The 22,472-nt window shown below is 42.4% G+C and overlaps 3 protein-coding genes across 3 annotated transcripts in view; 1 reads left to right on the forward strand and 2 right to left on the reverse strand.

The window, feature by feature from the left end:
- Positions 1-5,588, forward strand: part of LOC131259718 (furin-like protease 1, isoforms 1/1-X/2) — a 181,476-nt gene extending 175,888 nt beyond the window's left edge. The window contains exon 13 of the mRNA XM_058261290.1: positions 4,578-5,588. Coding sequence (XP_058117273.1) covers positions 4,578-5,374 — 797 coding nt within the window. The 3' untranslated portion in view covers positions 5,375-5,588. The remainder of the gene's footprint in view (positions 1-4,577) is intronic.
- Positions 5,589-9,534: 3,946 nt separating this feature from the next.
- LOC131262371 (uncharacterized) lies at positions 9,535-10,189 on the reverse strand. The gene is made up of 2 exons (XM_058264368.1): positions 9,764-10,189; positions 9,535-9,693 (listed from the first exon to the last, which is right to left on the reverse strand). Exons 1-2 carry the CDS (start codon positions 10,187-10,189, stop codon positions 9,535-9,537), a joined length of 585 nt encoding a protein of 194 aa, XP_058120351.1.
- A 6,496-nt stretch (positions 10,190-16,685) lies between these two features.
- Positions 16,686-17,854, reverse strand: LOC131262380 (uncharacterized). Its single transcript, XM_058264380.1, has 3 exons — positions 17,588-17,854; positions 16,883-17,509; positions 16,686-16,814 (listed from the first exon to the last, which is right to left on the reverse strand). The coding sequence occupies exons 1-3, from the start codon at positions 17,852-17,854 to the stop codon at positions 16,686-16,688; spliced, it is 1,023 nt and encodes a 340-aa protein (XP_058120363.1).
- Positions 17,855-22,472: the final 4,618 nt, after the last annotated feature.

Genomic DNA, 22,472 nt, shown 5'->3' on the forward strand with positions numbered 1-22,472 from the left:
GAAAAAACCCACTGGAGCGCTGCTAGGGAAGTAGTAACGCGTGAAATAATTACTCTATCAACATAAATTGACCGTCAGCGTTAACCGATTTGTCGACATTTTCGATTGAGTGTACCAATCGTTTCACGGTCGATATTCCACGATCGATGCTGGTTTGCGGCCGACTTCTGTGGTTTTTCCCCTGTCACCCTCCAATGGGAAATCCGAGCAATTCGATTGCTATTTCCAAACCACACTGGGAATGTTAGCGCATTACGTGTTAATTTAACTGATTACTGAGCACCACTTATCCACGGACATTTTTACAGTGGTCGTTTTTCTGCGGATGTGGTGCCTGTTTTGATCCGTTCAGTTCGGCTGTGCATGTGGCTGGGCAAGGGTTACAAAAAATTTACATTTTATGTGGTCACTTATCAAGTGTTGTATTTGACCGTTGCAACTCGCAAGTGGCTTATAATTTTCATTTTCAATATTTTCTGAGTGTGTATCTTCAGCTCTCGGTCACGTTCGAGTGTTTTTTTAATTTTATTTTGTTACTTTGAAAAAAGTTCTTCACGAATGTCAATGATTTACTACACAAAATATCTTGTGTTCTTCAACTTAACAAAAAAAATCATACCTTTCTTGTTTGTGCAATCACCAGCGAAAAACTACAAAGTGTGTTCGGAAACATCAAATGTACCAACATTGTATGTACCCTTCTCTATACCTTCGTTTGCTCAATCGCTCAGAACAATTCATATCATTCTTTTAAGCGTTTAGCATAGCCGCGTCCCGCCTCTCGCAGGAGGGCACTTGTTATATTAAGTTTTCTCGACATATACTCACATATCTGCCAAATATTTACCACAATCAGCAATCGTTAGCGTATAACTTAGTGAAACTTTTTGCCGTTAATGCTCGTGTTGCGCATCGGTTTATTTTCGTACGCTCCGCGCGCCCCTTTTCTATTGTAACTCTCTTCGATTTTTCTTCACTCTCAACATATCGCTTCAACTGTGTTTAACTGCAGGGTTTGCTAGTAGGAAACTCTCTCTTCTCATTCACGGCAATCTCCAGCTACCCCGCCACTTTGCCAAAATGTTGTGTACTTAGCGGTAGCGTGGAATATCCTAAATTTGTATTAAATGTAAAAAACAAAAAAAAATGAATGCTCAACGCCCACCCAACACTCGCCGTTAAGCTTATAAATCATTCGCCAGGGTAGCATCACACACTGCCTCAAGAGGTGGCACTGAAAGTGTAGGAGAAAAGATATAAGAGGCTTTAGCGGAGTGCGGTTCGAGTTAATTGTGTTGAAACTTGAGCCAAATCGATGCGAGGAAGGCGGTTATACATCATCCTACTGCTGCAGGATAAATACTTTCCCAAAAGCATGTCCTCATGCGAAAGGCATTGCCTTGTGGCGTGCACTTTGGAACGGAAATAAACGAAAGTCCTAGCTCAGCGAGAGTGAAAACAGGATCCTGGAACACACATTCACACCTTATGTTAGAGTAAAACGCTATAGCAAAATGATCCGAGTGGTTTACTACACGTACGGAACGTAGAAATAGCCGGCAAGCGTTTCGATTATCCTGGAGCAATTATTCGACGGACTATATGTATAAATACAAATTATTAATTAGCCAGAGAGGGTAAGTAAAGTGAAAGTATCGTTCTAAATACGTATGATATGCGGGGGAAAAAAAAGGATGCGATAAAGGAAAAAAAACCCGCGCGATCTGATCGGAACGACTGTGCTCCTGCATATGACTCGGAATCGAACATTTAGTAGCAAACATTTGAAATTGTGAGCGCCGCAATTGACGGACAGGGCGCAACATTCTTTGATAAGTTTAAAGGTAGGATTAGAGATACAAAAAAAAAAACAAAAAACCTAAACAAACTCAATCCGTCGCTGGACATTTCCCATTTAATCGGTCGAGCTGAAATGGCGTGCACAGCGGACGCAAAACATCAGAAGCTATTTAAAAATTAAATCCAAATACACGTAAAATAATTTTTGTATCATAAAGCGTAAAGGGTAAGCGCGAAGGAAGAAGAAGTGGTGGGTTTATGCAAGCAGTCGGTCAAACGTGTAATTGTGACGTTCGAAAACCCCCCGCTGTTTTCCACCCGATGCGGCACGAGCCCGATGTGTAGCCCGCGGGAAGGAGTAAATATGGTAGGTTGGTAGGACCGAAGGGCTAAATAGCGAATCGAGTACTATAATAATAAGAAAATAAATAGGTGATCTTGGCCAACAGAGGCCGTAAGCAAAAAAAAAAGGGAAGAAGCAAAACGGTAAAAAAAACAATAGATAAATTAAGAGATAGAAAAAAGATAAAAATAAACTCATAAACACGAGAGCAAAAACGAACATAAACCAAATAGAACAAAATCTTAATCTTGAGCGGACGAGTTAGAGAAAAAACAAAGGAACACACACACACATTTGAAAATGCGAAAATTAGGAACAAACTAACAAATTGCGAACTTTTTAATAACAAAAACCAAAATCATTAGGAAACAGCAACAAAATATTGGCCGGTCGAAGCGAGCCGGCTTGCGAGCAAAACAAGCATGCCAGAAGTCACCCAAATGTTCAGTTCCGGTGTGTGTTCGCTGGTGGGGTGCCACACACAACACCCCCTTTTCGCTGCACACGCTGCATCCAACGTAGATAGGTGTAAAAGAGAAGCAAAGTGAGGGGTTTAGAAACAAACAAACAAACAAACAAACAAAAAAGGGTGTATTTATAACAGTTTCAGGAAGTTTTTGTTTCGGTTCGGTTGCCTTCTCCGAGCCTACGGACTTGTAGAGCGTCGTTAGACTTGATCGCCAATTGATAATAAAAAATCGATCCCGCACCAAGGAACCTAATCGTCCGTACAGCACAATATATTTAAACCCCCAAAGAGAACACCATTTGACGCGCCAACAAAAAATCCACCGTTTTCTCGGTTCGATTTCGGTTTTTGTTTCGATTCTTTTAGCGTTCACGAGATGCGCTACGAGAAAAGGCACAAAACCAACATTAAAGGAAAGCATCGATGGGGGCAAATGTGTTGTAGCGAAAGGCAAAAGTGCACAACAACACAGGCTACGATTGCGAAATAAATCGCGGATGAAACTTCAGAACAAAACTGACAAAAAGAAGAAAACGAAAAAAACTCAAAACAACAACAACATATCCCACGTTTCATATTTGGTCCACCCATTATTCGACATCATATTTTTGTGCAAAACTAAACGCGAGCGTAGTTTGAAATCCGAGGTATCCGAGTTTGCGGTCGGTGGGTCGAGGGCTTGTTTCGTTTGTTTCGTTCTTTTAGCATTTCACAGGCGTCGTCCATGTTTTGTGGGACTGCTGTTCCGCAAAGGGGGCACGGAAACAGGTGTCTTCAAATCGGCCAAAGGGACAGATAAAATGGCACCGCGGCATCACATCGGTACACTGCGCGCTTCGTCCGGCAAAGGTTATAATACATCAAATATTACTTTTTAGCTGGTAATCAAGCATCTATTTGTATTTTATTGTTCATCTTTGGACCGTTCGATTATAACGTTATGATTAGCGCAATAGTTTAGTAAACAATTTTTTTTTCTGAATCCTACCCATATTTATGTTGGTTTTTCAGTATGTATAACAGGAATGATCTTTCTTTTCCGTTTGTTTCACTACTTCCAATCGCTTAACACACGAACGAAAGCTAACGACCTCAAGGAAACTTAGAATGTTCAACACACACATACACCCACAAAAAACAAACGTACAAAACAACATAAGAAACCTCCAGCCGGCCCACCATCCGGCCAGGCACACAACTTCGGAACAAACGTCGAAACCTTTGATTATGCCCTTGGTTTTTATGTTTTGTAACAACTTGCGTTGATACTTGTGTAGAACACCCCCTCCTAACTATTCGTTTCGAAATTTAGCACAACAAGTTTTGACTGCTCCTTATGTTATATTGAGTTTCTTTGTTCCTCCTACTTTTGACACAGAGATTGAACCTTACTTGTCGTCAGAGTTGAATTAACTTCTTAGGTTAAGATTGTTTACTTTGTTTTTTTTTGTTTTTTTTTGTTTCGCTAACTGATTTTACCTTTTTATCACTCATTTAGAGGTAGTTGGTAAATGGTATGTTTATTAACCTAAACAAAAATATATGCTAACATCGGAAACATAAGAAACATTGAAACAAACACCAAATATGAGTGTCTTTTTAACCTCGCTGGATTGGATCGTAAATAACAAAAAAAATAAATGCATGAAGTGGCTACAAATCGAATTAAAGTTATTCCCCGATATTTAAAAATTAATCATCGCTTGATATCGTTTTAACAATTCTGCACACAGTCGCGTTAACACCCCGATTTACCGACTACAATTGTACATATATTATTTTATTCATTCACTCAATTGGTAATCAGCACGAACGAAACTTCATCTGGTGTTTATTTAAAGTGAATCTCAAAATATAAGCATGTTTTTTAATACCTACTTAGCGCATGATAAACAATATTAAATATGCTCACGTTCGTGTCAGTAAAACTTGTTCGCTTATTCGTACGTATTTTTGTACTTTCAGTCTGCAAACCCACGTCGTACTTCTACAAGGGACGCTGCTACCTACAATGCCCGCCGGGGACATATCCATCCACACCGCTTGCGTCGGACGTCAAAGGCCCGCAGGCCGATCTGGACGACATCGCGTCGGTCGACCAGAAGCCACTTCCGGCGTCATCGCTTCGGCGACGACGTCAGCCGGAGAACGGCACCGAACCGGACCAGCGTCCGCGCTGTCTTCAGTGCCATACGACCTGCCTGCGCTGTACCGGTCCCGAGCCAACCGACTGTACCCAGTGTCAGGCCGCGTTTCGCTTCGAACCATTACTACCAACCGCATCCGAGGCGAGTGCCGGCGGCCGCCAACGCATCTGCGTGTCCATCAACGACAAACGTCAGCAGCAGCAGACGACGAAGGGCTCGCTAGCGGACGCTAAAGTGACAGGCCGACCCAGTCCGAAGATGCCACCCGCAGCGCCGGCACTTCCAGCGGGCCATTCCACCTGGTCGGACTACCTGCTGCCCCTGTTCTTCCTCGGGCTCGTCCTGGTGGGCGCGTTCGGTGTAATCTACGTGCTGTGGTTGCGCTGCTTTCAGGGCACGCCCGGCATGGATGAGTTGGGTGGATCGGTGGGCGGAGGCGATGCGGTTGGCCATGCCAGGATTCGATACGATCGCGTGCAAACCAACGAGGAGGACGGAGCGTACGGCCATGACGATAGTGCGGTCAGCAGCAGCGAAGACGAGGACGACCAGGACGGCTCAATCGATCCACTTTCCGTTTCGACCACGCAAATAATAATTCCGGACAAGCAATGAGGGAAAAAAAGGGAGAGACAAGAGGGAGAATAGACGTTAAACGAAGAGCTTAGTCAGAATTAGTGCATTTTAATGGTTTTATAACATTCGGTTTCGCCGTGAAACGCCCTTACTGTTACATTCTTCGAACAAATGTAGTGATTATTGTAGTGGCTTTACTATCGCCTTTTAGTAGTGTACGTTTTAAAGAGAATAAAATAAATATTTTAATAGGAATCGATGTAGAAATGAATATTTTATTCTGACAATGCGTTTGTTAACCTATGGAATATATTCGAGCAATCTATGATGATGACATCGTGCGAACTATGGAGAAAATGGGTGATTGAAGCTTCCAAATCCAGACGAGTGGATAGAATTTTTCATCTGTTGAACCTATCAACTTGAAGTAATTCAATTTTGTTGTTAATTTTTTCTGTAATGGTTAGTGGTTTAAACGTAAGGAATATTTAATCATTTCTCATAAATTCAGTAACGTTTGCATTACTAAAAATAGACAAATTTTCACCGGTGTTAAGAAAAATGCTAACCAAGCTAATTGAATGCAGTAAATTGTATTATAAAGTTACATCTTTTAAACATATTCCGACGGCCAATAAGCCGGCATTGGCCGAAACTTCAGCCATAGCCGACAAAACCAACCATATAACGATGTTTTTCAGCTGTTGTCACTGCAGACACTGCACACTATACACTTCTTTGCTTCTTTGCTTTGTGCAAATCCTTCTCGCTGGGTTTCAGCCACGATTCTAGGGGAGTTAAGGCACCCCAACACATTTTAAATATATTATAACAAGCTTCAAAAGCAACACAAAGTATCAGGATTTTTTTACTACTTGTCGCCGTCTGGCTTTAAATAATCTTTGGTCGTATAGTCCGCGATAAAGCTAGATGTTTTAACACACAATCAAACGTAGATGGTTTGATGTTTTGGCCACGGCGGATTCCATTTAAATGATACAGTTGTCAAACTTGTTCTAAATTTAAAAGAAATACTACTCTTTATTTTGTTGTTAACAGAAAGTTGCTAGCGTCGATCGAAGCCGATTGGTTGGTGTTGTCCCCCGGCGGCTTGGGACATCTTCTATTGTATCCATCATCCGATAGGTGCCTGGTATCGTAGCAAGCGAGAGATCAGTTTTATCAACAAAATGCGCGAAATGTTTGTAGCGTTTTTAATTTTTCTTAAATTGTTGCCTATCATGGCTATCATTGCATAGAAGCTGTCATAAGTTTTAAAAAGTTATTGCCCCATAAATATATAAAAATGCAACAACGCAATCAAGGGTTAACAGGATACGCCAATATTAGCTGGAACATTCTTTTCATTCTTTCTATATCCTTTGACCTCGGTAACATTGATTTGATGATCGAAGGTGATAGTTTGGAATAATTAACTTTGCAAGACAGATGGGAAAAATGGTGATATTATTTGTGATTGCACCGAACTGAATTTATTTAAGGTACAGATACTCCTCCATTTTCTCTTAACAACTTGATATCGAAGTAGTCTATAAAGCGCATAAAAAAGAAGCACACCTCGAATAAGTTAGTTAGTTGTTGAGCAACCAATCAACCCGAAGCATTTGTAATAAAGCAGATTCCTTAATTACAAGAGGTTATGGGAAGAAGGAAAGGAAGCTGCGCACGGGATTCCACAGTATTCCGGTGGACCCGGGTTTGGAAACTGGAGTTTCCGAGTAAAAATGTTTTTGGATGCGGCTGGTCACACTCACTTCGGCGAGTCCCATCATAATGATGTCCCATCAGAGGCGGCTGGTGCGAAATCGTTCACCGAAGCGGATCGTAAAGCCAAAAATTACATCGTCGGTTTTCTCGCGGATGAAGTTATAGAAGTGGCCCAGGACCAGAGCACCGCAAAAAAAAGCTATACATTTGCTAGAAAATCTGTGGCTAGTCAAACGCTTTTGCGAAAACAGCTTGTAATTCTGCGCATGAAGGAGGAAACGTCGATGCGGTCTCATTTGTTGGCGCTTGATGACCTAGTCACGCAACTTAAAACGACCGGTGCGAATTTAGAACAATGCGATCTAGTGTCTCAGCTTTTTTTGAGTCTGCCAGACTCATACGAAATCTGAATCAGAAGAGAATCTGAATTTGGATATGGTGAAGCAACGCCTGCTAGCTGAAGAACAGAAACGTTCGGATCGTTAGATGGATGTGGACGAGGTTAAACCAATCGTGTTTAGAAGCAAACGTGCTGGAAAATTTAGCGGAAAATGTCACAATTGTGGTCAAGTTGGACATTTGAAAAAGGATTGCCGAAAGAATGAAAGCCATGCTGCTTCTCGTCAGACAGGTTACAGCTTCAAAGTAGAAAAAGATTTGCCTACTCAGTCGAAAGGAAAGAACTTTATCAGATTCAAATTGGACGGAGTGAGTGACCATTTGGTGAACCGAAAGATATTCTTCGACGTGATAAAGAAGTTGTCGTCGCCAATATTTCTGAGTGTAGCAAAGGAGAAAACAGAAATAATAGCAGATGAAATAGGCGAAAACAACGGAATCAGTAACAAAGGTATACCATTGTACTTACGAGAAGTGCTGTATGTAAAAAACCTTCGAGAGAATTTAATATCAGTAAAAAAGTTTACAGATGCAGGAGCACAGGTTTGGTTCCTCAAAAAGTATGCTGTACTCATGATGAGTGGTGAAATTATCGCTACAGCACCAGTAAAAGTAAATATGTTTGAATTGATAATCGAAGTGGATAGCCATACTGCAAAAATATGTAACAAACCAGAAATTAATGTATGTCATCGTCATCTTGGGCATCTAAGCCAAGATAGAACGAAGAAAATTTTACGCAAGCATTTGGCAACAGGTGTAAAATTTGAACCCGGAAAAGGTGAATATGGTTCAATTGCGCAAAGGAAATGTTATAAGCAAAAGGACAGACAGAAGTTGAGTCCACCGTTGCATATACACCTGAGCGATTCAATCGAACATTGGAAAAAGTGATGATGATTGATGCTTCGATGGCTAAATTAATGTGCTATTAAGCAGCAGCAACGGCGTTATATTTAATGAACTGTAGTTTAATAGCTTTACCGGAAGAAACAAAGCTGGTTCCGAGATAAGCCAAATATAGTTGCCGGAAGAAACCCAACATCATCGAAGCAAGAGGGGTTTCAGTTGTGGGACCGATACCGGATGAAGAAGCGATTACAGTTGTCGAACCAGTATCAAATGAAGATTTTGATGGCGTTGAAACGGATGAACATAAGATGACGTTACAAGAGTAACGAAGTAGTCTAGATAGCGCATATAAAAGAAGCACACCTCGAATATGTTAGTTAGTTGTTGAGCAACCAGTCAACCCGAAGCATTTGTAATAAAGCTGATTTTTTAATTACAAGACAACTTAATTGCATGGAACGGTTAAATCTGTAACTTAAAAATGGTTGTCCACTACCTTTTAGAAAGTTCACTGTTTGAATCACACATTATCGTTTTATTTTAATAATATTCGTTTCTTTATTAATGAATGTTTACTGAATATCGTGACCATACCGCCGTTTCTAATTTAGAGCTTCTTCAGAATACGGTGGAGCGTTATGGTGTCATATGAATGAAATGATCCGCTTTCCTTAACGATTAACTTAGTCTGCTATCTGGAAACATAACCTTATTTCATGCCCCTGCCTAGGTGTGCGTTCCATTCCATCTTTACCATTATTAGCCTATATTACTACTAACTTGAAGGATACGAAAGATGTACTTAAGTCACTACACACCATGTTGACCAAACCCTACCCTTGTTGACTTTGTAAGATTTATTAATGATGTCTATTTTTATCCTTCGCAACATGTTTCATTAAGTGTGTCAATAACTCGTCTAATGAAGTAAGTTTAGCCGACAGTAAATAGAACATGTCTAATCCGTTGTCTAGTTAATTATGATGTCTTATTTAGATTTAAATTTCCAAAACATATGTTAACTTTACGTTTTAAGCTAAAGTATGAAATCGTACAGGACATGTTAGTAATTATTTAGGTTGGGTGACAAACAAACGAGAAACCCCTAACTTTATTTGGTCAACATCTTGTTTCGAAACAACAACAAGTTAACCTCATGAAACTACTAGAAATGGATAAGGTACAATTAGCGTAACGTTACCAAACAACCCACCACACATCTACTGTCGCCTTGGTTTGCACGCACCCTGTTGCTGATGCTGTCTCTGACGCAGCAGCTCCAGTATCTGCTCGTTCCGGGCGATGATCGACTCGAGGACACTCTTGCAACGGGTAAACAACTGCTGGTGCATGCAACTCGACATCGCTGCCGACGATCGCTGCGGAGAAACACAACAACATATTGGACAAATTGCACACCATTGCACTTATAAGCTTCGAGCACCGCACCTGATCGTCGGATATTTTCGGATCGCCGGTGGAGTTGCCTAACGCCGACGGCACACCACAGCCCATCCCGGGCGTCTCGCCTGGCCAAATGTCGATGTTGTTCGAGCAGATGTACTCGCTGATGTAGCTGAACGTGGACAGTGGCGTACTCTCGCCGACGGCCTGATCGCACAGGTCGCTGAGGATCGCCTTCTCGTGGTCGTCGTTCAGGAGCGGAATTTCGGAACTACCCGTCTCGGGCCCGCTCCAGGCCACGTGCTGTTGTTGCTGCTGTTGCTGAAGCTGTTGCTGGGTTTCGTACGACGGATGCATCCGTGGCGTTCCGTCCGTGAGTGAACCGTGAGACGAGGCCGAAATTCCACCGTAGGGTTGGTAACCGTAAGCACCACCACCATAATCTTCACCACCGGCCTGCCAGCTCGCCATCTTTTACGTCACGATCCCTGCACTAGAACGCACTACTGTCCTACAGGATGCGGCAAAATGCTCCACCGAATGTCAACCGATCTGAGACGTTGCAACGGAGTGACTAAACGATCGCCTGAACCCTTTATCTGTGCCCGAACCCTGTCGGTTACCGAAGGCGGCGGTGAATCCGAACAAAATGGCGCTGATCCGAGCGCACGATCGTGGACCGATAGTATAACGTCAACGCTCCTCCTATCGCTGAACGCACCGAAGCCCCACCGATTGCAGGACGTCGTCAAACGCTCCGTTCCGTAAACAGTGCGTTGCGCTTCGCTGAGGTGATAACAAATGGTTGCGCTTGCTATAGCTTGCATATGGCTTCGTGATCATCAGCATCAATTTTACAATGGCTCACGCTCTTGAGATCGCCACACGGATCGCTGCTATTGCACAGGCATCCGCCAAGTGGAGCTGCCGTGTCGAATTATGCCGCTTGTTTTATTGCCCAGCCCGCATCCTGTCCTACGTCAACCGGTCGGGTTCGGGAGGCTGCCAAACATGGGACCATTGCCGCGTGGTACGTACATTCGATCGGGGAGGGCCTTCGCCACACCGGACACATTCCTGAAACTTATCGGCCTCGGCGAACCGTACGAGAAAGGCCGTCAGGGCCATTTCTGCCAGGGGACACGCCATCACGGGAACGACGACGCATCGAGCCACGGAAGTGTTGATATGCGATCGGAAGTAGCCCCGGGGTTTAACATTGTGGTGAAATCACTCGGTGTTGCCGTTTGTTTTCGCTGACAAAGTCCTTTTTTATTTGTTGTTTTCTGGTTGACAAGAAAAAAACATAATTAAACAAATTGTATTCCCTGCGTCGTGGTTTGATATGAAATTTTAGAAAGCAATCACCTAGATCAGAGGTCGGCAGAGTTTGACCCGTGGGTCAAATCTGGCTAATTTTATTCCGCCCGTATAAAAATGACTCTATACTTGTCTGATTTGATCACGATTTCACTATTATAATATACTTATCCTCGCCAGAAGTACTTACATATAAGGGTACCTGTAAGTTTACTCGACGCTATCCCATACAAAAGGTAAAGAACACTTTGAAAAAAGCGAAAACATGGTGGGAAATCCAGACGGAGTAGCATTTGGTCATGAATGCCACACAACTGAAAAACATCGTTATACGATTTGTTTTATCGATTATGGCTAAAGTTTCGGCCAAGCACCGTAAGGCCGGCTAACTTCACAATACAATTCACTTCAGCTTGGTTAACCTTAAACAAATATATAAATTAAGAAATGTAGTTCTTTGTAAATTATTATTAACCCTTACATTTCCCAAAGAATTCCACAGGAATAAGAATCACAACTGAAATCTATATCTATAAAAAGGAATGTTTGTTTGTTTGTGATGCTAAAACTAAAAACTGGTTGGACTAATCTTGATGATGTCTTCGTATGATTTGTTCCTTTTTAACTAGTTTAGGAAAAAAGAGAATTTGAAAATTTCCAAGGAAAAGCCCGAAAATTCGTAACAACGACTCTTTTCCTTATAAAAAAGACAATTTAATTTACCATCTTTAACGAAAACTAAAAAACGACTAAACTTATCCCAATGAAGTTTTCTGGTGGTTCTGGTGGTGGTTCTGCCTTTAAAATTTTAAATTTAAATGCCTTTTTTAAAATTTCTGCCTTAAAAAACTGATTCCATTGGACCATTGCACTCATACTAGTATAAATATGTCAAAATTAGCGTATTATTAATATTGGACGAGGCAAAATTCGTTGGGTCAGCTCGTTGAAACATAAATTGAAGAGTAAAAAGTTTTGCGTCGCTATGCATTGAGGCTGGTTCGATTGATTCTCTGTACGTACTCTGTTGGCCAAAGCTGGGAAAATTAATATTAATTCGTCGTTAGATCAAGATTTACAGAACCAGTGAATTTTTATGGTCTCCTTCACAACTGGAAAGGACGTTAATGGACGTTAACATTAATCATAAGTGTGCCATCAGACACTTGAACTTCTTCGCTTCGCGATGGTCTTGTGGGCATGAAATATTTCAGTTGTGCCATAACTCCCTAGCCCTCGGAGATCATTTAATTATGGGTTCAACAAAAAACAGGGCCAACGATGGGTTGCGAAACAATGCCAGCAGCCTAGCCAGGTGACCCGAGCCGGGTTGTCAAAATGTTGCCACTTTGCGATGTCCAAGCGCATCCAATTACCAGGCGAACTCCTTGAACTGGTTTTTTCCTCTTTTTTTTTGCCAGAACGTAACGATCCACGAGGAAAACAAAAACAAAAAGGAACAAAACTACAACGTTTTGATACGCCCGTTTTGGCAGGCCGAAAGTAGGCCTGGTCGAGTAGTGGTGGCCAGATCACTCTTCTGTGCTCATCTACCGAGCTAGCTCATACAGTTCTGGTTCGCAGCATGCCAACTGGCCCCTGAGTGATCCAATCTATTTCCTTGTGGTGCAAAAAATAACCAAAACTTCATCGCAATCAATGGCCGGTGGAGGAATCCTTTTTACGTTTATACGCCAGAACCGCAATGGCCTCGTCATCATGAGCATATAAATAAAACTAATAAGTCAGCCATGCGAATCTTCGTTATATATTTCATATTCAAAACCATAACCGGCAGGATACTGGGCAGTTGTTTTCGTGAGCAAATTATAATTTCAATCATTGGTTTGAGTTACGATTGCTTCGTGCACACGAGCATCACGAGCTGCGTGGCCATGCGTTTATTGAAATAAAACAACAACTAAACCTTTCTTATCGCAACCGTTACGGGCATAACTATTTGAGAACGATTTATGAAAAATCACCAGCAACCGTAGACCGAGCGGCTTCCGCTACCGTTTAGCGGTGTTATTTTTTGAACGACATTTTAAGTGATTTTTTTTCTACTACCAACTCGGTCAACGTGATTAAACGGACGGCATAAAACACTTCAAAGACGCCACAGCTGCAGCCGACACTTTAAGCAATGATGACAGGTTACATCATGGCGATTCGGTGCTCGAAAACGGGGGCAATAATACTAATATTAATTATACAAAAAAAAAACCCCGGAACAATCACGTTTTTTTCCCTTCCGTTTGACAAATCAACCAATGTGGTGCCTTTGAAGTGTTTGCTTACCGCCTACTTTGCCACGCCGCCCGATTACGGTTGGGACAAAATGCTACAAATCTTTTTAGTGTTACTATTGTGTGCTTTTTTGTGTGATCATGTAAATCGAGTACACAACAAGCAATAAACAATAAACATTTCAACCCGAAAGCAAACCACCCTATCAGTGTTCCGCATGTGGGAAAGAACAGTAATTAAATTATGATCGAATTAGTGATGTACAGGGACAAAGTGAATGAATTCTGGAGGGAACCCAAAATTATGTATAATTTACATATATAAATTGCATCGAATTTAACATACCCAGCCTATGGAGTTTAAAAATTAACTTCATTTAACAAAAATCGTTGATTTTTTGTCTAAAATAAGACTGATCCGTGTAAATGCTCCTATCATTACATACAGCAACATAGTTCTTGCTGCCTATGCGTTCATTGCTCAATCTACCATATGGAATGGCTTAGTTTAACTTTTTTTTACTAACGTGAGTGCATTTGAGTCATCAGTGAACCATGAATTATCTCTCAAGCAGATTTTTTGTCGTTAGTGCATAAGTGATGTTAAATTTAAATGGTGTCAAAGAGTGCCGCTTCTTATTGATTGTATCAACACGCATTCTACGCGAGATGATTTATAGATTCCTCACAAATAGGTCGTCTGTTACTTTTTCTGTTTTGTTTCTCTCAAACGGAAGACATTTGAAGGAAATTATGTGACGCGGACCGAATGGTACCAATTTTAATGTTGAAACCTTGAAGCGCGGAAAGAGACGATCTTTTTGTAGCCGGTGCAAATAACAAAAGAATAGTTTGGATTTCAGGGCTCCAATGCTGCAGATCAAGAATGTAGCTGTTTTAAACAATTGCAAAAGTTTCAGCTTGTAATTATAATATTTTATTTGTTAAGGATTGTCACCTTAGAGCACACATTTCTCGAAAGCCAAGAATAATCTTTTAAACAGATACCGTAGAAGCACCATACTTGGCGCGGGTCCAAACTTGGCGCACTTTCTAATATTTTCTTGGCTATTAGACTATTTCCAAATAATTTAATCCTAAAATATGGAGGTAAATATTTGTTTATGCTTGTACAATACATCCGCATCAAAACATGTTATTGGTTTTTAGTTATTGAATGTATATATAATTAAATGAAAAATTCCATCTCACAAGTGCGCCAATTTTTACTCGCATTAGCAACGCTGCTAAGGAGTGGGTTCAACTGTTTCCAATAATTTATACGCAAAGGAAAAATTATTAGGGATTTTATTTATCAGAAACTGTTAAAAAGTAAGTATTTTCAATGAATCGTGGTCGGCGCTTTTTGAGATTTTTATGCTAATTTTGAAGCGAACAATTTCGCGCCAAGTTTGGCTCACAGTGTTCCTAATTATTCACCGTGGAGAATATGACTGTTTGCGCTGCTAGATATTTTTGAATCATAGAAGGCTTTGATGAATGAGATTATAAAAGTTAGCGATGAGATAGTTTTATTTCCACGAGAGAAGCTAAATTGTTTTTTGAATTGCTGTTGAAAAGTGTTTCTATTGTTTTAAGTTGACTTTTGAATATAGCTGTTGAATTCAATGAACAACATCCATTTTGTTTTAAGTGCGCCAAATTAGGAACACATCGCGCCAAGTAAGGAACATTGCAAAAACCATGCGCCAAGTTAGGAACATAATGTGCCACACAAAGAGTTTCTGAAACTTGAAGAAATAGCAATTTAAGAGTTTCTCACTTATTTTTCTTATATTCTATGGTAGTTAGGCTAGCACTGTGCAAAAAATGGTATGATTTGACCGAACATTGATTTTGTTATTCAACTTTTTATGCAGAATTTCCTTAACTGCGCCAAATATGGTACATCTACGGTATACTACAGATGTAACGGAAATGTACTAGCATTTCTTGTTTGCTACTATTTTCTCTTCCAATATCTTTGGGATTTCTTCTAAGTTATGCAAACATTTTCTAGCTGGCCGGATAAAATTTGTTGGCGGGCCTGATTTGGCCCGCGGGTCGAACTTTGCCGACCGCTGCCTAAGAGCATCCGATCTGTTTGTCAAACTCAATTAAACAATTTAGAAAGGTTTGATGCAATATTAATAGTTTAATTAAGTTTAATTTTTCGATACCTTGATTTGAAATTTATTTTTTTTTATTATTGATTTTATTTAATGAAAAATGTATCAAAGAACTATTTGAAATGTTCATTCATTTTTTAAATATATTTTTTGGTTAAAATGGGCTAGCCATACTAGTATTGTTCAATAAAAATTTGCATTTGCATCCTACGATACGCGGACCCCCGAATCTTATCGAATTAAAAAGCTTTTAAAGAATCTGAATGCTTATAAACATAAATGTAAGGACTCAATTGGAGGCCATAAGCAATAAAATGAGATGATTATAATTGCGATGAGTAAAAGGATCCGGGAAGATCGTGCGGTAACGCCATTAGCACTAAGGCGCCTCCTCTGTGTCGTAGGTTCGAATCTGACCGAGAAGACTGACTATCATCAAACGCAAAAAGAAAAACTCGACAGTGCTCTTTTAATGGTCAAACATGATCGAAGGCAGTTGTAATACCACAGAAAAAGAAAAATAGAATTGAGTTAAACGACATTAAAGTTTTAGAATCTGCATATTCAAGAAACTCAAAACCTGAAGATGGCGGTAGTTTAAAAAAACAATAGACAGCTCAATAATTTCCACTGATATACCCACAAAGGGTTATCAATTATCCACTGATAACTCACAAAGGGTTATCAATTATCCACTAATCCTTTTACTTTTTTAATGACGAATGAACCATTTGTTAAGCAGTCCCTAGTTATATAACTTGCCACGTCGTAACCTAAGCTTTCTAGAACATCAACAACGGGTAGTTTCTCAGTATGAATATGACATCGAATGTAATATTGGAAGAAGAATTTATGGGCGTTAAGTTAATTTTGTACATTTTTTACCGTCTATCCTTCCCACAAAGAACCTGACATTTGTTTTGTAAAATCAATATTTGTTTCAACATATTACTTGTAAGGCGCCACTGAGATTTCAGTTACGTTTAGTTAATCCTTATACAAAAATATCCGTTTTGAACATTCATCCATTAAGTACTCCCACAAATTACTCAACTTTATAAGGTTATTAAAATATTTCGATTAAACATTTATTTTTGTAGATACATTATAAATTATTAATTCACACTTATAACATTCACTGCTTCATGTAATACCTCTTTAATCAATGCGATACATTACTGCGGCACGTTCACTGATTTAGAAACAACTCCGAAAACTAATGGCGTTGAATTAACTGTTAAATTAACTGGAGCCACGATTTAAATCCACTCAATTTTCACTACACGATTGGCGTAAAAGATTCAAAATTTCTTCATTTTGCCTCAGGACCAAGTCGAACAGTTTGTTCAAATCTCGCAACACTTTATTTGCGGACACCATATCCGGTGGCACGGACGTCTGTTGGGGAAGAGAGAACCGGTTAGGTGATTATCGACATGTTTATACTATCAACGATCAGTCGTTACCTTGCTCTGGGTCGCAGCACCATCCACCCGTAATTCTGAAGAAGAGACGGAATTATGCCACTGGCCAGCCTCGTTCGTATTTCGGCCGAGCGTGGACGTTTGGGTATTGGCACTCACTCCCAGGTACGTGCCGTAACTCATTCCGGATGTAGATTGAGGGTAAAAGCTGTCCTGGTTGACACTACAGCCTGGGAGCGATGGATTGATCGGTTCCATCGGTTGATTAGCGTCCACCCTCGAGCAGGTCTGATTCGACATGGGTCCCGTTGCGAACGACATCGAATCTTGCCACGGGGAGCTGGCCGCGCTGCTCGTGATGGACTCCAAGGCGTTGCTACTCCTGCCCGTCGGCTCAAACCCATGCACAAGAGACACGTCCGCCGAGCTTCCCGATTCACTATCGATCGCCATCATAGGGGAAGGTTGACCGAGCCCCAGCTGATGTTTCTCGCGCCACAACTTCATATTCAGATCCTTTATGTACTCCTCCGGCTTGACGCTGAACGTGTCCCAGATGAGCCGCTCCACCAGGTTCAGCTTGTACGGGCACTCGTCGCCGTGCTCGCGGATGTAGTTCTGGATCTTGGCCATCTTGCTTTTGGTCGCCGAGCGCATATCGTTCCACCGCTGTCGGGGAAATAGTCAGGTCAGCAGAAAGGACACCAGCTTTAGCCCTGTAAAGCCACACATGGAACACTCACTCACCCGCTGCCACGCTTCCGCCGACTGTACCGGGGGTCCCAGGTTGTTTAGCCGTGCCGTAATCATCTTCCAGACATCCCCTCGGCTCTTCTCGCAGCGCGCCACCGCGTGCTTGCCGCGAATAAACAGGAAGTTGGCCTTCATCAGCCGCACCAGCTCGAGCTTCTGGACGTTCTTTATGCGCTTCTTACGATACTCGGCACTGCCGGGGCTGGTGCTGCCGGCACCGACCCCACTGCTGTTCACCGTCGAGTCCATCGGTGACAACATCGAGTTCGTCCAACGAGCAATTGCACCGACTTAATCCACTCGTACTCGGCCGACCCCCGTGAGCCGGTTCTTCGCTTGTTTTCGCGCGCAAATCTACCGTATCCGCTGCGGCGGACGTTCACACAATCACTGAACCCGATAAGCGGTACCGCAGTAGGCCGAGAGGCGAACGTTTCACCCGACGACGGTCAGGGATTGAATGAAATCGGCCACCGCTTGGAACTGTCGCCCGAGCGGCTGACGTTGATTGCTGACCGCTCCGCCGGGTTATCGGTTACTAATTAATTCAACCACCATTCCGCTACCGTTCCCAATGGGTGAACTTTAGATGAGAAGTTTGACTTGTGATCGACAGGGCGATAACATTTGGCACGATCATGGGATGCTGTAACCGGTGGTGGGGGGGGGGGGGGGTGAGGAGGGGGGGGGGGTGAGGAGGGGGGGGGGGGCCTTATCATCAGAAAGCAATGGCGATAGAATTACCGCGATTGAATTGCGATATGCCAAAAAAATGGCGGGCGGTTTTTAGCGCATTTTGGGCGTGTCAGTTGATCGGCAAATCCAATCCAAGTAGTACGGCAGGAATAGCAATATACAGTCTGCTGCAAGTAAAATCGGACGCTCAAAAAATGAGCCGGTCTGCTGTCTTTCCGCAAGCCTACAGCATTCCCGGAACCGAATATTGGCCTTCAACGTATACATTTCTTTTCATTAACTCTTTCACTATGTAAGAAAATTGAAAACGAAATCGATTGTTTTACTGAGATACGGCTCAAAATGTGCGCGAAGACCCGAAAAGCGGACACGCAAGTAAAATCGGACAGGTAGGTTTCTTTGCCGTTTGGCGCACTTCAAGTGGCCGCATGTCGTTGTACCTGCACATTTATTAGTTGGCCACTATTGTTCTTTGTACTAGATTTATAGGTACCCAAATTATCATAAAAAAAACCCTAAAAAAACGATAAGCTGACGAGAATGCAAGCAAAGATTGTTACTATTTCACTGTGGATTATTTGTAATGTTTTGGTTAAAATTTAGTTGAAAATGATTTTTTATCATAAGTTTCTAACACAATTCACTTTATGCAATGCACGTCCGAGCAGACTGTAGCATAAATGTGAACATGGTGAATAATTTTAGCTCCCTCTCTAGAGGAGCATATTCTGTACATGTTACAAATTATTTTATCTCAAAACTTCCCAGAACTGTAGACGAACGAACACGAACAAAATACTGAAAAATCCAGGGTATTATTTTTGATCAACGAACAAAGGAGCTGTGAAGCAACATCCATTACGACTGCTATTATGGAACTATGCACCTACCAATTGAAAGACCTATTCATTAGTGTTGTGCTTAATGAATCTTTTGGCGAGATTCATTCATATGAATCTTTTACCTAAGATTCATTCAGATGGATTCATGAATCTTTGCGGATTCGAATATTCAAAGCTTAATGAATTTTTCGAAACCTTAATGAATCTTCATGAATCTTTCATGGTTCTGTCATGAATCTCCCCGATTCTGTCATAGGCGTGGACAATGAGACCAAAAAAAAAAAAAAAGGTGGTCCCTCAACCGACTTTTGGTTGGTGACTTTACATCATTTGGTGTGTCTTTGGGATTCATGAATCTCGCGGCGAAAGATTCATGAATCCCTTATAAGGCAGAGATTCATTCAGATTCATGAATCTGAATCCGATTTACACAACTCTACTATTCATGCATGTTATCAAAATTTGCTGGGGATTATATACAATTACAGTGTGCCAATCGGTAAGTGGGACGGTCGAAAAAAGAACACTTGTCTGGTTTTGCGATCAATTTTAGGGTACTTAGAATTGATAACAATGAATTTCGCTTATCACATCTTCTTTGTCTATCTTTCTACGAAGCATATGCATGAAGAGAGAGTAAAAATCGGTCATCAAGCGGCGCAATGATCGAAAAAGTGCAAAAAGTATAAATTTTGGTAAAATCCCAAATGAAGCCCTCCCAGCCAAAATCGCTGTCGTGGCTGCACCATTTGTGAGCGGATGTACCTTAAAGGTATGCAATTGGTGAAACAAATGCCGTTGTGAACCGTTTGAATTGAATTCTTGTTAAATTAAAGATGATGATTATACTGGAAAGGATGTACAACATAAACTCCCTCATGCATTACTTGCATGAGTTTATGAAAATTCGGCTACGCAATCAACCTAGGGGTGCGGTATGATGGCCCATGGGCCCCCCTTATTTCACAAATTTATAACAAACTCCCTTTTTCGGTAGACCTAGCGCAGTCCGCTCGCTGCGCTCGCTGCGGGCGCGCCGCCGTTTCAAACTCATTTCTTCAGTAACTCATTGGTTTATGATGTCCATCTTGCTCAGTTTAACCGATTAGTTCAAATCATTACAGCTTCTAACGGAAAATCAACGGTTCAAATATTCAAACTGAATTGATGTGCCACCTATTGCATAACTTTCAGGCGTAAACGTGGAAAAAATGATGACGATGCGGCGCCGGGGGGGCTTCATTTGGGATTTTACCTAAATTTTGTCAGCCAAACGTAAATTAAAAACGTAAAAAACGTCAGAGTGGTTAAAGAAATGGTAGAGGTAGGTGAAACGGGTGGAAATTAAGGGGAGGTGAGCGCAATTTCCCGCGGGGAGGTCCGACGTCTGAGCGAGCGCTGCTGCTGCGAGTTCTACTGCCTGCCCCACAGGCGTGGCGCCGGAAGGCACTGCGTGCAATCAACTTCCAGGGGCATTGTCGTGGGTAAACGGAGTCTTGCGGGCCGAAACATGTAGGGATTCAACGGTAACCGCAGGAGCCAATATCCAGGGAGCGCTAGGATTAGCTAGTGGGTAGTGACGTTGACGCACATCCTGGAGACGCTGATAGATCCACCTCCCGCCCCCAACCCGCGCTATGATGAGTAAGAATGGGTCGGAGGAAGAATCTCCGAAGAGAATCCAACGAGCGACCGTCAACCAGGTGCGAACCACGTCACAGCAGGTGCTAAGGACAGCAAGGAGGCCACCACCGTCGGGTCGTCGGTGGGACACAACGCTGTTCTCCGCGGAGCTGTATGTCACAGCTCTGCGAGTGCTTCGGTTCGAGGAGGTGGCGCTGGACCCGGCTTCATTGGTCTCGACGATGCGGCGCGCGTGTGACGAGACCATGCCACGGCTGACCGGTGCTATAAACAGGACGCATGTGTACTGGTGGACCGACGAGATCGTGGGGTTGCGAGCGGCGTGTAAGCGCGCCCAAGCGGTGCTTCGTCGGACCCGGGATCGGACACTACGATCTCTGCGCGCCGACACATTGCCGAAGAGCTGGCACCCACACAACACATATGCATGTAAATCGAATATCAACTTGAAATAATCGTACTTCTATGCAATATGATTGAATCGTAAATGATGCTAAAATAATGCCTATACGGACAAAAGTGGAGGCGCTAACCGTACATTGTTCAAAATGTATATGTTTAGTCATATATTTTCTAAGTCGGCATCATATACGACTTACGATATACATCAGCCGTACATTGCTCGTATATCTATACGTATGCATAAAGAAAATCGTATTACATTGTTAATCGGCATCATATGCAACAAAGAATATACATTGCTCGTACATTGTCTATGCATAATGCGATTCCGATTTGAAATATACTAATATCAGATTCAATTTATTCAACTTAATACGACTTCGTGTTGTGTGGGCAGGCTCCATCGAGGATAATCCGTGGGGGAACACTTACAAAATCGTCCAAACGTGGGTGAAGGGAGACCGGTTGCCACAGGAGCGTGACCCCGAGCTCTGGGGAGGCATCGTGGACTAGCTCTTCCCCCCCCCCCCCCCTCCACCCCCCCATGGAATGGCTCGAACCAGAGGAGGCCAACGAAGAAACGGTTCACCCCATCACCAATGAGGAGCTGTTTGCTACCGCGTCACGGCTGAACCCACGGAATGCTCCGGGTCTGGATGGAATTCCGAATGGGGCAGTGGCAGCTGCCATTCGTTACATGCGCGTAGCTCCACGCGCTCGATGATCGCGGCCGTTGCGCGTGGAGGCATCATGTGTTGGCCGATCGCAGCCCTTCGTTCTGGTCCGCCGTTGCGCGTGGAGGCGCAAATATGAGACTTTCTGGTCGATCGCGATCTTCGCTTGCGCGTGGCGTGTTGCGTCGGCAACAACGGGAGATTGACGAAGGGTATCGGCCCAGCGGGATTAGCAACATATTATGTAAGGATCCGTTACGTTGGAATAAAGGGAGTTTGGCTCCCAGTTCGGCTCAGTTTGGCTTGCAGTCTGGCTTTGAGTTTGGCCGGCAGTTTTGACCTGAATGTGCCAGGAACATCAAGAACAGATCGTTGTTGAGTTTAATTTGAAAGTCCGTTGTCCGCCGTTTGGAAGTTCTCTTCGTTCGTAACAGTTAACTTTAAGTTAATCGGTAGGAAGCCATTCAGCCTGGCCACTCGGTTTCTCTTCATCGCTTGACTTAAAATCATAATCCAGTACCGTATTGTCGATTTAGAGCTGTGCTGGTCGTGAATTGTAGCGTGAGCTTTTGAAATATTGAAAAATAGACTATTTCAGAGTATTCCTCGGAGTCGTAACAG

Source organism: Anopheles coustani, chromosome 3, assembly GCF_943734705.1.
Source record: "Anopheles coustani chromosome 3, idAnoCousDA_361_x.2, whole genome shotgun sequence".
NCBI classification, from domain to species: Eukaryota; Metazoa; Arthropoda; class Insecta; order Diptera; family Culicidae; genus Anopheles; species Anopheles coustani.